Source organism: Manacus candei, unplaced genomic scaffold (genome assembly GCF_025592945.1).
Source record: "Manacus candei isolate 608988 ecotype Guabito, Panama unplaced genomic scaffold, ASM2559294v1 h1tg000072l, whole genome shotgun sequence".
NCBI lineage: Eukaryota > Metazoa > Chordata > Aves > Passeriformes > Pipridae > Manacus > Manacus candei.
Window position 1 is genome coordinate 1,549,236 of NW_026138120.1, and position 15,934 is coordinate 1,565,169.

At 39.6% G+C, this 15,934-nt stretch overlaps 1 protein-coding gene across 2 annotated transcripts in view; it reads left to right on the forward strand.

The window, feature by feature from the left end:
• Positions 1-1,134: 1,134 nt before the first annotated feature.
• ZNF385D (zinc finger protein 385D) overlaps positions 1,135-15,934 on the forward strand; it is a 417,123-nt gene continuing 402,323 nt past the window's right edge. Inside the window, exon 1 of one of the 2 annotated variants that reach the window (XM_051808381.1) lies at positions 1,135-1,291. In XM_051808381.1, coding sequence (XP_051664341.1) covers positions 1,150-1,291 — 142 coding nt within the window. In that variant the 5' untranslated portion in view covers positions 1,135-1,149. Of the gene's footprint in view, positions 1,292-1,568; positions 1,672-15,934 lie in introns of those variants that run through there. The other variant, XM_051808383.1, reaches the window with a different exon arrangement.

Below are 15,934 nucleotides of genomic sequence, written 5' to 3' on the forward strand. Positions count from 1 at the left end.
GACCACACTTCTGACTCGCTTCTGCAAGTCGGAATTCACAGGTGAGGCAGAACGGCTGGAACTGGGGGAGTTCAGGGCTTAGGATGGATAAGAGTTCAAAAGGGGCTGTTGGAGGAGATTGGCATCGAAAAGAAAAAGGATAATTTGTAACTAGAGGACAAAACAGTGCCATTATGTGGCAGGCTAAGGCTCCTTTACACCTTGACTGTTTGAATTTCAAAGCCAAAGAGTCTTTCAAAATGAAAAATGAATTTAAAAAGTGCAGCTTGGTTCTGAGTCAGTTTCCAAATAATAAGTTTTAAAGTTATGATAACAATAAACCCTAATTATCTTTCTCCACAAGTTTCTTGAAGTCAAGGAAAGAGAGATGGAATATAGTGGCACAGAGAGAAGGGCTTATTAGTTGACAAAGTGGTTAGGTCATAGGTTGGACTTGATGATCTCAGCAGTCTTTTCCAACCTACCTGATTCTGTGATTCTTGCCCCCGCCTACCTGCCCTTCCAATCAGTACAAATTCTGCAAAATTTTCTTTGTATTTCAATGTCCAGACAGAAAGAAGGATACACTTGTGAAAATGTTGATTTCACATAGATATATATGTGCATGAAGAATTAAAAATTGACCATGGAAAAACTTTTCAGGGCTGTTGCAGTGACTACTATAGTTTGATATGCAAGTGGGTTTATTACTAAGATTGCTAACAAAAGCTATGTGCATTATTTGTACTTAGGAAACACCCTGTTCTGCCAAATCCTTACGACTAAAAATGCATTTCAAACTACGTTTTCTTGTCTGAAACTTGCTAAAATTGCATCTCTCCGCGCCTGTAACTTTTTCATCATTACATCTGATGTTAAGACAACAAATTTCAGAGAACATTCTGTATCTTGCATTGCAGTAATCGTTTTACAGAAATTTTGGCGGCCCCATGCCGAAGCAAGGGGAGGAACTCGGCTGCGGGGGGAGTCCCCGGGACTCTATCGAGGAAGAAGAGGGTACTCCGCGGAGGTGAGGGAGGGAGGCAGGCAGGCTGCCGTCTCACCACACATGGGCTTGTGGGAAGTGGGAATCTCAGGTTGAGTTACTCATCGGTATGGAGTCAGGAGTGTGCACAACCAATGATTTTGATGGCAGGAGGTAACGTACACATGTTTTTCAGAGAAGGTGCTGCAGGAGGACTAGCCAGCGGGCAGGAGGAGGTTTGTGCCGAGGGCTGTCATTTGCCAAGCGTGGAAGCCTTCTGGTCCCGGGAGCCCATCGCCGCCGCCTCTGATGCTCTCCCTCCAAACGGTACGAAGCGAGGGGGCGGCGCACGGACCCGGCGGGGCAGAGGACCGGGGGCCGGGCGCCGTCCCCGGGGAGCGGGGCGGGGGGCGCGGGGCGGTGCTGCCCGGAGCTTGGTGCTGCCCGCCCGCCCGCGCTGATTGACACCGGCCCGGGCGGAGGCGGGTCCGCCGGGACAGCGCTGCTCCCGCCGCCCTTCGCCGCCGCCGGGCAGCGGGTCCCGCGCTCCAGCGCCGCCCCCGCGCTCTCCCGCTGGGAATCGCGGAGCGCGGCCGCCCGCGGCATGGCCGGCTGGCTGGGCAGGGGGGCGGCGTGCTGGCGGATGCGGAGCGCGGCGGGAGGCAGGAAGGAGAAGCCGGCGGGCGGCAAGCCCCAGCCCCGGCACGGTAAGCGGGCGGCCGCGGCGGGGCTCGGCAGGGCGCCCACCGGGCGGGACGGGCAGTCCCGAGGTCCGCCCGGGGCAGCCCCGGGGCCAACTTGCCTGTGACTTGTTTTACCCGCTCGGCTCCTGTGGGGCAGGGGGATCCTTTTCTCCTTTCCCCTCCAGCGGGCGCGGAGGGAGAGGAACTCCCTGCTCCCAAATTCCGCGGTCCTACGCCTCATGTCTTTTATTTGCCGAGGACAGGAGAGAGGAACAGTGTTCGCGTGCGTTTTGGCATCTTGCTTTGATAGCGGCTCTTTCATTGTTTTTGTAGAAAGCATTTGCAACCTGGCAAACGCCACTGAACCTGGGAAGAGTCCCCGAAACCTTTTTTGGCTTTCATGATCTTAATGCCCGGAAAGCACTGTTGAAAATATTGCCCTGTGTGGTCTTGTCTCCTCCTCCCTTCGGGGAGATAGATGCTCCCTTCCAAGGCTAGGCAGCACACAAACAGTTCTTCCAAAATCAGATCCTGACTTTGAAGACATAGAAGGGAGTGGTGTTGCACGAACTATTGAAAACAAGTGTTGAGGTTCATGACCCTTGTGTTCTGAACACTGAATGCAGTTTATCCAGAGCCAAATCTGCCTTGTACAGTTTCCTTTCTGTACTGCTTGGCTCTCACCGTTGTCTGCTTTGAGGAACAAACCCAACTGTTTGTGGATCTGATTGCAATATCTGGAAATCTCACTAGAATTTGTTCTAGCTGTGTGTTCCCCTTGGGTTTTAAGTCTCTGTTTGGGTAAGTGGGTTTGCAGAAGTCTCTGACCTAACCCCTAAAGGGTAAAGTAACAGTTTAAGTTGTGCTTGAGTTCTGCGTTGTGTTGGTTTGTTGTTGGATATGTTAGTCCCCAAAGTAACTTTATGTCTTTTCCTGAGAAAATAATTGAAGGAGTAATTTGTACTCTTCACAAGTCCACAGGGCACTGTAGCTCATGCAGTAATCCTGATGAAAAAGATGTTGGGACGATGGGGAGCCTGGCATCTCAGGCGATGGCATTTTGAGAAGATGCTTGTTATGAAAGTAATACCCCCAGTGCAGGTCTAAAATGAAAGAAAATTCAGCGTTTCTCTCACTGCCTGTCACCTGGATATTTCTGAGCCAGAGTGCTTTTACAGCAACACCTCCTTTTCTGTTTTGCTTCTTTGTGATTGCTTCACAAGCCAGAGGAAGCAGACTAAAAGTCTGAGTAAAGATTATCTAGTTAAAGAATAGAAGTGGCTGTTTAAAACTAGTTGTAAATATTTATCCTATTAATTCTGAGTGTAATGCTGCTTGTGGGGGAATAACTCACATGGGAAAAATAGTTGATGGGATTCCTTTAAACTGTATACCTGTTATATGTGGGTATTATACAGTAGCTAGGCACACAGACCAAAACTGTGGATGTAGTGAAGTTGGTGGGATTTTGCCACTGACCTGAGCCAGAATTGAACCCACAGACGGTGTGGTGTAATGTGTTGGACCAAACTGTAAACATTTGACTGATTCAGCTATGCAATTGTGGCAAAGTTTATAATCCTGCATATGTTGCTGTGACTTATATATTATCAAAGTAGGTCTACCATAAATTAATTAAATTAGGGAGTTATTTTATAACTTAGTTCTAATTCACCTTAAGAAAAAAGGTATGGTGTGTTTCAGTCTATCAGGGTTGTTTCTTATAAATGTTTTCTAAAGTATTATATGACACTAAATTCTCATTTAAGTAATTGCTGCAACAATGTGGAACACTAAATTACACTGCAGCCCATACAGTTTGCATCCCAATTAGTTTTCAACTGTGATTTAAAAATAAGCACTCTTTCCGCTATGTTGTCTTTGCAGGGTGTCCTAGATTTAGTTACCTGATTATTTACTAACCTTTAACAGCTCCAAATGTAAGGTAAAAAAGTGAAATTAGACCTAATTTGCATGTCCCTGATACTGCTTGTGTGCTATAAGGAAATTTTTGGGTAGAAAATCAAAAATCACTATTACTTTAGTATGCATCCAAAAATTTCAAAGTTACAGAAACAATCTGTTTTCCAAGAAGGGACTTTTAAGTAAATTTCTGCTTTTGTGAGCAGTATTGATCAATTCATGCAGGAATGGAAAATTTACTTCAAATGTTTAAGCCAAAGCATTAGAGAGGCTATAAGTAAGATACATGTAAAAGTAAAATTGTAGTATATGAGCTGTCAACACTTTTTAACTGGCAAACAGACTTACAGGTTTGAGTCATTCGTGTGTGCATGCATGCAGTTATCAAAGTGAAGTGAGAACTATTCACAAGAGAACTGGGATGTATCAGAACTATGAATTACTTTCTATATTGGGCAGTAATATTCTTTCCTACTCTCTGGTTTTGCTGCAAAACCATTTCAATGGGCTACCAGCCTGGGTTGGTAAAAAGTGTCATAGCTCTATGGATCTCAACGGCACTGTTATGATTGACACAAGCACAATATTTCTGTGTATATTTGGATTAAGATATGTTTATTTGGGCATCACTTAAGGGTCTAAATTGGCGGGATGCATATTGGGTTGCACCTGAGCAAACCTGCCATTTAACTGAGCCAAGTTACAAATATTTTTCAGCTTTGACATTCTTCTCACTTGTTAGGTGAGGAATTATGGAGACTTTTTTATACTTTTCAAATACTTTAAAACACAAATATGAAAATTGCCCTGTGATCTCATGTGCAGAAGTTCTTGTTTTACACTTCTTGTAGTTTCATACCATGTAAAGCAATATAAAGTAGAATTAGCATTTCCACCCATTGTGGTCTAGACAGTAAATTAAGTTTTTGTCAAGACTCCAGCAAAAAGTTCCAGATCCTGTTAAAATTATTAAAATTAATGGTCTTGTGAAAAGCCTATTTTTAAATGATTTAATGTTGGGTTTGTGTTGGCACCTTATCTGTAAAACTTCCCTAGAACTTGAAAACTGAGCTGGACAGCTATAGCCAGAATTCTATTACAGACACTCTCTAAGCAGAAGATGTTAAGGAGTAGCATAATGAAAACCACAGTGCAAATCAAGTAATATTTTACTGTACTGCTTAAGAAAACTTTGAAATTCTTATATGAAACAATCTCCTCCCTTGAGGAGTAGATATGGAAAGTTTGTGACTAGAGGTTGTGAATCAGAAATATGTTTTAAATTACTTGATACCACCAGAAATAACTTATGGAGAAAAACCAAGCCTTAAAAGGGATATAAAATATATGCGAAAGTTACTATTAAAACAATTACCAGGGAAAACCAGCACAAGTAAATAGTGCTGGAGGAAGGTATAGGAGTGTGTTTGTGCACATAGGTGTAGTTTTGGGCAGAAAACGACTTCTTAATTTATTTGATTTTTTAAAAATCGCTCACAAAATGTGCCAAATTTAGACTGGGAAGTGGAAGTCCTCTGTGCTTCAACCAGCACAGTGAAATCAGTTTTCAGTGCCAATGTGCTGGATCATGCCAAGGTAGGATGGATGAATGAACGTGAGATATAACAACGCAAACCTCTTTTTCACCTGGACCCACTGACTAATTTTAGTTTTCACCTGTTGAGCTGTCACAGAACAAGACAAAAACTGTTGTTACCTTTTTTGTTTGGTGTAATGGAAAGGTTCTGGTATGGCAAGGGTAGAAGTCAATATATTATCACTGCAGAGAAGTGGGCTCTTCTAAAGGTGTTGAACTGATGAGAGAATGGAGAGAGGGGGGGAAAAAACCCCTACAAACCTGTCCATTGTTTTCTCCTTCTGTAAACCCTGTTGTATGCACGTATGCTAACAACTCCTGGACTGGACTAATTCCACGCTTGACACTTGGGTAATGGAGTTGTACTTGAGCTTTCCAGTTTCAGATGTTCTCATCTTTGCACATTTCTTCTTGAAATATTCAACAGTGTGTTTCACTATTCTCTGTTGGCTTGTTCCTTTTTTTCCTTCTCTTTCTCCTGGGAAATAATGCTTCTCCTGGGTCATATTGAGGCAGTCATAACCAAATCTGTTTTGGTGGAGGTGTAGTTCTCCATGCCTCACTTTTTACACATGCCTTATTGTAGTATTTGTAAAAATAAATGTCTAAAATTCATGTAGGTGTTTGTATATATATGTTTACATATATACACTTAATATAAAGGAATAGAAATTTTCTTCTTGAAGCAAGTAAACAAATTCTCTGTGATCAGTGGGAATAATCTGCAGGTAGACTTTAAATATTAAAGTATTTTTTTAGCCTATATGTTGAAGAAGTGTGAATATTGATGTTATTTCTGTTTAGATCTACTGACACTTTGATTCCTGAGACACTTTTGGGGTCTCACTAGTCAGTGAGTGTGTTTGCTGTGTGTAATGCAGACCTTGCTGTGAAGGTCAAATGGATGGATAAAGGGTTTGACCTGGAGAATAAGAAGGGTTGGTTTACCAAACATATTTTGACTTGCTTAGTCTTTCCCTCTTTTCCTTGATGCGAGTGCTAGCTGTTGCCTCTTTCTGGTGTTTTTTTTTTTTTTTTTAAATTTTTATTTTTTATTTGCTTCTTTTGTTTTATTATGTTTTCAAATTAATTCACTGTTAAAAGGGGAATACCCTGGTGAGTGCCTAGTTCATAAAGGAGGATATTTATGATACTGATAAAACTTAGCATTACAACTTGTATAATTACACGTAGTCAGAGCTACACATCCATGTAATATTCTAAATTTGAATTTACAACAGAATGACAAACTCACCATCTAGATCTTAGAGGCAGACTCAGAATACAGTTTTATGATATTCATTTAGATCTTATTTTGGCACAAAAATGTAATTTAGAAACCAAAGATTTCCCCTTCATTCCATAACCAGATATATTTTTCTGACTTTTTTTTTTTTAGAGAGTATTTGAACAGACAGAGGTCACAAATCACCTTGCTAGGAAATACAAGGTGTGATCTAAAAGGGGAAAAAAGGATCACTTTCCTTAATAATTTGGGTCTTGCTGTTTGAAATTCTGAAGCTAGGTGAAATGATGACTGATAGAACTATAGAAACTGTCTAATTTAGTACATTCTGAAGTACTTTGTATTTTGAGTAACCCTGGTTCAGAGGCATTTTACACTTGCATCTGGAAGTTCCAATCCTAGTATTCAGTTTAGTGTCTCTGCCTTTGTCTTTCCATTTAGCCTTGCCATGTTAAAACAATGAATCATCTTGTCCATTAGCTATCATTGTAATGTCTGTTTATGCACTGAATTCGTTTGGTCACATCGCCATAATAATTGATTGGAACCGTGGCAACTCTTGACTGCTTTCCCATATGTATTTGGTCTGGACTTCAATCAGTGCTGTTCTGAGCAGTAGAAGCATAAGCCATCGCCAAACCTGGAATATCTTTATCCTTTCAGGTTTCAACTTCTCTTTCTCATGAAACTGTAAGGTAGCATTTTGATTTTTCTGTTTTCATGTATATGACATTGTGTAGAGGCTGTAATATTTCCAGTCAAACAAAATCACAGCAGAATTGCAGCACACATATGTGTATAGCAGTTGAACCAGGAATGTTGTTATTGGAGGTTCACTTTGATATATTCTGTTTTGTTGATGGATTTTAAATTGGTGCTGATTAAAATTGGAAGCGTTAAGTAACAAGTGAAACAAAATTATAATGGTATTCTTTGATTAATTTAGAGAAGTGACATGGTAAAAATGAAGAGGCCACGTGGCAGGGAGGCTGTGCCAGCAAATGAAAATTCACACCTCTTGCCATGTGAGTGGGCTTGAAGATAGCACTCTGGTTGCTATTTAAGCAGAATGTTTTGAAAATAAATGTCCTTTTGTTAAAAAGGTACTACACTGGCAGTTCCTTGACTTGTTAAGAAGCATTTAGCCTTAACTTTATAGTAGTATCATTGAGATTATGTTCTTTATTTCCATTTGGAAGGTAAATACTGAAGGATGTACTTAATAAAGTAACCCAAAATATTGTGCAAAACATGTTATTTTTAAGATGGATTTGTGATCCTGTGCACTGTAATGACTAAGAATATTTTTTATGTGCTCTCTATGACCAATTTTCATTGAGTTGTTGATCCCATATTCCCATGGAAAGTATCGAAAAGTAGAAATGAGGTGTAGGAATTAGTGGGTAGAACATTGTCCTGAAGGCAGATTGAAGTAGAACTGTTAGTTTGTGATAAGGAGCCCAGGAGCCTGTGGAAAGGAGTAAGAAAAAAGACTTGCTACTGTCAATGACTGCATTGCGCTTTGCTGTACAAACCATTCTGGTATTTTGTTCAATACTTATCGCTCTGAAGCTCTGAAACTACAGAGCTGTCTAAACTGCTGGCACTTGTAGTGAGGGGGAGGAATGGGAGGTTGAGAAGATATACTCTTTCTCCAGAAGTTGGATTGAGTAAATTTGTGTAGTATAAACCAGATGTCCTCACCAGTTTCATCTTTTGGGCTGGTAGTCACTGTGGTTTCATGTGGGAGGTCATGGTTTCTGCTAGACAAGAAGTGGGTGTGAGTAGAACTTTTTAGGAGGTAAGTGAGAGGAGGTTCTGTAATGAGAAGCTGTGCACAGAAAGATCAAGGGGCCCCTGCAATACATTCACATCAGCCAGGACCTCAAAACAGATGAGAAGCTGTGTTCTGTGCTGGGTAGAATGTCTCAAGACTTCTGTATCATTTTTGAATATAAGACATCTTGATAATCAAGTCTTGATGCCATTAATGTGTGGCTTGTAATGTTCAAGCCTGAATTAAGAGGGAATGGGAACACAATCTTCAATTTTTATTTAACCTAGAGGTGTGAATTTTGGCTTTCTAGCTATTTGGAGTTCTGAGAGATATTCAGATTTGTAAATCCATTTAAAAACTGGAGGGAAGTACTCTTTAGAACATAACATATGCATTAGGGAAACACGGTCTATTCCAGTCTGGATGACATTGGAGTTCTGTAGATTCTCTACGGTAGGCTGCTCCCAGTCCAGGTATTGATTTCAGATATCATTGAAATAGCCTGAGGAATGGTCAGTTGTTTGTATTAATGGTACTGCTGGGTGCAGCCTAAATTGCTTCAAGCATTTGGCCTACAAAGGCAAGTTCTAATGAAGCAAAAAAGAATTTACCGCTGGTTTTATTCATTGTGCAACAGGAGGATGTCCTATTATTTTTCACTGAGAAGTGGTAGTGACCTGATTAGAACAGGATCATTTTTGGGGTATTGTTTTTTGGTGTGTGAAGTTTTTGTTTTCTTAGTGTCCAGGCTGGAAAGCTAGTCCCAGCTCAATTACCTTAATTTTTGGGAGGGGACTATGTTTCAAATGTGCAGGTGGGAAAAGAATCACCTTGCAGAAACTGTAGTGATTGGAGTGAGATTCTGATCTTGGAACGGTTTGACCTTGTGAACTGCAGGTCCTTGCTGTATGCATCAGATCAGTCAGTGAGCTTATTTTTTAGGCTTTTGGAATTCTTCCATTTTAGCATTTGTTCCAGGGAATCAACACACAAATGATCTCACAGAAATCATGATTAAGTGTCACCTGGGAGTTTTTTGGAGTTCTTGATACCTTTGAGCAGTTGCTCCATTGCAGCAAGGGTAAACTTGAAGGTGTATTCAGGGCTATTTTTTTTCCTTCTTATTTCTGTACCACAATGATGCCAGTTTGATGACAGATGGACATTTTTAGCTGAAAACTTTTGTATTCTGCAAACTCAAATAGCTTTTTATGACTTTCTCAGTGTAAAAAGAGGAAAGTGGCAAAATTATATATGTTTTGACAATAGTATATGACTCTTTGGGGGGTTTGTGGTTTTTTTTTTAAGATCTCGTGAAAATATTTAGATTCATTAAGTCTTGATTGTATTCAGTATATCTAGTGGAAACCTGAGGAATGCATGGGACAGCTCAGGTTGAAAGGATCCTAAGGAAGATCTCTAGTCCAGTTTCTTGCCCTATGTCAGCTGTGAGATCAGATCAGGTTGCTCAAGGCTTTCTTCAGTCCAATCTGGAAAACATTCAAGGAAGAAGAATGCACAAAATCTAGTTACTTTTTCGAAAGTTGAAACTCAAAATAGACCCTGATAACTTTGGAAAAGAGGGAATTTTAGAAAATTACCATCTTCCTAGAAATCAGTCCAAGAGTAAGTAGTGCAAAAATGATTCCACTGATGATCTGAGTACCACTTGCAAAACATAGTGCAAGCTGCCTTATTTAAAAATGTTCCAGAAAAGATACCATGGAAAGCTAATCGTTTACTAAAATGCATGGCGTTCTGAATAAGAGGAGTAATAACTATTCCTAGGCTTGCAGTCCTTAATCTGAGTACATCTAGAAACTTAGTTAACTTTTTGAGAAATACAGAAGAGTATGCCAGTTATCTGGCCCTTAAATTATCCGTTGCATAAATCATAAGTACATATAAGATTTTGTGATAAGAAGGGTCTTGGCAACCTGAGTAATTGAACTGTTCCAGTGTAGTTATAGCACAGAGGTCTCTGGTCACTGTGGAGTCTGAAAGATAATGCTTTGCTGTGTTGTTTTTGTCTACTTTTTTGGGGGTAAGGGGAAGAGAGTGGGTGTATTTTTCTTGTTTTGTTTGGGTTTGTTTGTTTTGATTGGGGTTTTTTTTGGATCTCTCACAGGACTGAAGGATTAGTCTTCAAACCCCTCTGTATTGCTTTGTCTCTTCCTTAATCATACTGAGTCTGTATCCTACATGCATTGGACTTGACTTAGAGGTGAAGACTCAATATTTATTTTTACCTTTCACTCTCTTCTAGAGTAAGACCACCAGTCTCTGGTGTGTACCTTTTCAAAAATGTTGAATGAAGACAGCTTATGTTGGATCTATTTCAGTGTTGTCTGCATGGATCCCTGCACTGGCCTCTGTAGCAGAGGCCGTTTCATTTGGTTCTGCCAGAGATAGCTTGTGTGCCTCCTGTCCCTGTACTTGCTGGGTGGACTTGCCTACAAATCTGTGGAAGTAAATACAAGGTCAGGGTATTCCTATGAATCACCCACTCCTCCAAATTTAAAATTTTTAAATTTTAGATTTAAAAATAAATTTAAAAGAAAAAAGGAGATGAAAATGGTCCATGAACCAAATATTTTGCATTTCAGTGAACTCTAACTGAACCCCTTGAACTCTGCAGCCAAGAGCAAGGAAGTCGTAACCACACAGCAGCTCTGTGGCTACAGACCGGACGTATATTCAGAAATACTGAACGTATTTCTGAAAACCAGGAGCCCTTCACAAACCTTCTGGGATCTCTGTCTGGCTTCTTTGGTGAGGACTGGAACTCTGGAACTCTGCAGGTCCTGTTGGATTTGGGCTCTCAGTACTCTCTTGGTCCCAGCCTTGAGGCAGTAGCATGACAACCTGTTCTGATGTTCCACATGTCACCCACATGGTGACTCACAGGGTGAGTGGGTTTCTCTGGGTGTCCCCTATGTCTGGCTTAAGGAATCTGATGAAGAAGCTGCAGCTCCATTACATCTTTATGTCCTGGTATCTTCTTGTGCACAAGCCTACTAGTGAATTTCACTATTTTCCAACAATATTGCTATGTAAAAATTGCCATGCAGCATAGCCTGCATGCTATAGTGCAACCTTGATAGTAACATATTTTCCTGGTATAAAAGAGTACTGTTTTTCTTTACAAGGAAGCACTTTATAATTTTTGTTATTAACTGCCATTGCCTAACATATCCTAATAAATTCAGCTATTTGGTATAGTATTTTGTTAATGCTTCTGCAAACATGCAATAAGATACATTGGGCCACCAGCACTTTCAAGGCAGTCATGTTAAAAGATTGTTGAGAGACTCACTTTCTTTGCTTAATAACATCTTGATAAGATCTTTCATTGAGCCCTGTGGCCATTAAAGTCTCAGTTTTGAAACTTTTCTCTTGCTTGTGTTGTTCTCAACTGTTTGGGTTTTTCTTCTTTAAATCTGACATCTGATTTTATCTTTGTCCCATTGCCCTTTGCAGGTTTTGTTCTTAACAAATAGGTCGGTAAGCATTTTCTGTCAGTACAGATCTGATTCAGAAATCTTTGTTCAGTGGTTTTCCTTGGACCCTACACTCCCAGTAGTACTTCAGGTGTCAAAGTTAGGGGCAAAAGGTGCTTGAGAAACTAATTCAGTAAATAGAACTAATTTATGATTTTCCTAATGCAGAGAAACAAATATGGACTGTATCTGCTACCAAAGTTGTGAAAATTTGGCAGTGGCTGACTTTGTGATGCAAATGGCAAGACAGATGTCTCCCATTCGTAATATTTAACGTGTTTCTTGAGAATTAGCACTGTTACTTCAACAGCTGTTCTGTAAAATGTGTCTGTGTTTGAGAAGGGGCGTATGAAGCCAATCCATGCAGTAGAAGGAATTGCAATGAACCAACAGCCTTTTCAGGAATGTGTGTTCTCTGCTCATAACTTACTGAGTCTTGAATCTAGTGTAGAGGAATGTGCTGTATGAAGGTCGACATGAAGTACTTTCACTGTCAGAGCAGCACTGCACAGTGCATGTCTGTGCTACCATGCTTTGTTGTTTGTATGTTTTTGCTACAGAAGACGACAGCAATCACAGCAGGCACTACTGAGCAGCATGGCTGGGAACTCTGCTGCCATCTGTGTTAGCACTGTCTGTTCATGTGCATGCTTGCTTCCATATGTATAGTTTAGCACTAAGTCTCAACAACCATTGGAGTAATATATCTGAAAGCAGTTGTCGTAATTAAAGTTAATGGAAAACAGTCATTTAAGAAGTTAATTAACTTGTTTGCAATATACGTGTCCTTTTTTTTTCCCCTTTAATATCTTCTATTCCTTTAGACACATTTCATGAGATACTACTGCTTGTTCCAAATTTGAACTCATCACTTTTGGCTTTGTACATTGTAATAACCTCCACAGCAACCACTGTGATGCCGTAAACAGAGGGTTTGACTTCAGGTGAAGAATGTAGGCAGTAAAAGCAGAAAAACCCATAAAGGAAAATGTGGGAGGATGGGGAGAACAGGGAAAGTGATTACTCTGGCTTTCTGTGTAGTGATACACCATCTACCCCTCTGAACTTTTTTTGTTTTTAATCTTTACTGATAGCTGAAAGAAAATAAATTATTTTAGAATGTCAGAGTGGAACTTTCATTTTAGACAGTATAATTGAAAATATATACAAGCAATGGAGTTTTATTCTGCATAGGGTTTCCTTTTCTCTCTTTCCATTCATTTTTAAAAAATCACTTTAGTAAATCCACCGTGGGAGGATAGTTTTGCTGCTGTACTTTTCCCAGGATGCAGCAAAAGAAATTGCATTTGCAGTTCACAGAGAATGAAATTAGACTTGCTCTGTCCTGATGATCCACTACTCCTACACCCAGCACATTTCTGGGTGAGACTCTTGCATGCTACGGGAGACAGTGCCCTGAATGTACTTGCACCTGCTCTTCTGCATGAAGGAACAGGCATGGATTGGGGCCCACGTAGCTCCCAAATTAGAATTAGGTACAGTGTGGAGTGCCTGTGTGTGTGTCTGCCTCCTCTTTGTGGCGTCCTTCTTGAAAGGGGAGACTTCAAACATGTCACATTGTTTGCTTATAGAGGTTGAGACTACTTCCTGTTTTGTAATAAAATTACACATGTTAAAAAAGATCATGGTTTCAGAAAGCATCAAACAACTGAAGGATACCCATTTTCAACTTGCACCTTCTGTAAAATCAGTAAAAAGTAATTGGCAAAGGCAAGTCACGTGGTGATAACTGTTATGCGTCACTGAGAAACACAGCTTAAACCCCACACACTCCTTTTTCTTTTTGAGTAATAAAATCTTGTTCTTTAACCCTTCAACCATCCACCCAATAAAGATTATGTACATAGACCTCCATATCTAAGCTTTTGTAGCTGGCCAGAGACGTCTGTTTCTAAGATTTTGTAGCTGGCTGTGGCTCCTCTAAAGTGGCTTCACTTAGACAAATACTCAAATGACCTTAGTGCTCATGTAGCACCTTATGTACCTGTCTGCAAGACTGTACCACAATAAGTACTTCATTTTCTTACAAAACAGAAAGTGAATGGTATAGTGGCTATGGAGAAAAAATTCTCCAGTTAGAGCAGAGAAAACCCAAGGATTAACAGGGATCTCCATTTAATATAACACTGATCCGGTGCTCCACAAAGCTAGTTAACGTGAGGTTACTCCCACAGTATATATAACTCTAAAAAAAGTGAACACTTTCTGTTTGATGATTCCAGCAGTTTTCATTTACATTTCAAAGCCAGAGAGAGACCGAGAGTACTCATATCTGTCATTCCAATAGCCCCTCTGTCTGGATGGCTGTTCCTGTGAAGCTGACACAGTCTGAACAGTTTTCACCAATTTCATTTGTTCCATCTTCTCAGATGAGCCTTTAATCTCCTGCTTGCTGATCCCTGGTTTATAATCACATTTGACAGCGATAGGGTGGCAGTAAATATCTTGATGTGAAAGTCTATAACAAAGCAGAATTGTCGTTTCTCTCCTTACTTCTCAGTGAGGTAAAATTTTATTTGATAAGTATGAATAACTTTGAAGCATAAAGCTGCCCAGTTTCAGGCCATTTTTAGGTGCATCTGTTTACAAGTGAAATGGATATTTTTTTCCTCTGGAAAAGACCAGAAAAAGACTTATTACTTCTTAATGTTTTGGATATCAATTTTATGTCAACTTGACTAATTATTCTATTTTTCCAGTAAGGTTTGAAATAAGAGATATTTGACATGTAGATAATAATTTTCATTCCTGAATAAAGCCATTCCTGAATGGTTTTAATGCTGTCAACAAAAACCTTACAGTTACGTGAATGAAAATGTTTTTAATACCTGCCTTTAGCAAAGGCTGTTCATGGTTTGTTTGCATCTATTTTCCTTCCCATCAAAATGGAAAAATCCTTTCTCTTTTCTTTTCAAGCCATCATCTGCATAATCTTACAGCTCAAATTAATGGTAAGAGTATTCAGAATAGAAGGCTGGAGATATACACAGAATGAACCACATACCCAGGTTATGTTGTGTAACCTGTGCCTATGGAATAAAGCTATTTTGTCCAAACTATGTTATTACTCATGTTTAATTGTAATTAAATTTTTTTTCCTTGAATAATTTTATCTGGTTGTGTCTCTCCTTTACTTTTTATATTCTTATTTATAATCCTGGCATACAGTTGTAGCCTGCCTGCACAAATCTTTCTGTTACCAATCTTGTGAGGAAAAAGACTCTAAATATGCTACCATATTTTCTTTCTTTCTCTCACTCTTCTTTCCATGATACACTAATTTCCATGTCTTTACTGTTCCAGAAATTCTTCTCCCTTTATTCAGTTCCCATAACCTTGGTTAAATCTGAGTTTCACTGTCAAAATCAAGAATTTGAATATGGTTTCCCTTCTTGCTTAAGCCCTTACCTTTCCTCTTTAGGATTTTGTGTTCTTGCCACCTGTGTATTCAAATTTCCATCTGGCATACTAAAGACTCTTTTATTATATATATATATATATATATATAAAATCTGCTGCTAAGATGTAGACCTTAATTTGCTTTTCATGTGTGTGAAATTCATGTTTTTTCTTCACAATTGTAACAAGAGTCCAAATTGTCAGCTCAATGATCCCCGAATTCCACACACTTGCTTATATCACAACACTGTAGTTTTCATTTATGCTTTCTCTGCTTTCTGTTGTTTTTATGCCAATAACTTCAGGAAGGTCAAAGATAGTAAACTTTCTAGGTATACTATTACAGATAGAACAGAAGATTCTGAGGAAACTATACTCCTAAATATATACTTCAAAACCAAACTCAAATCATGAGAAGTACAGAGAAGTGTCTCTGATGTTGCTGTAGGAAAATGTTGTTTTGGGTACATATGACTTAGAGAACTTTATGGAAATTTTGGATAGAAAGGAAGAATCTGATTTGGGGGGTTCCCACAGATTGTGTTGGGGTAGGGAAGGACTGCAATAGTGCTCATCACTGGCAAATGGTAAAAAACCTTTTTTGTTGTGTCATTGTTTCTGATAGTTTCATCCTTTTCAGTTCTGTCTGGATATGTTATTACAGAACTTTGAGAAAGATATTGAAAAGTTGAATGCAGTAAATGAGCAATATCCTTATTAATGATACTTTTCCCTTTGGCAAGCTTTTCAACTTCAGAGAGTGTATTTCTTCCCCTGCACTTAGAATTAATTTTGTATGCCTTGACAGCCAAATTGTTTGAAGT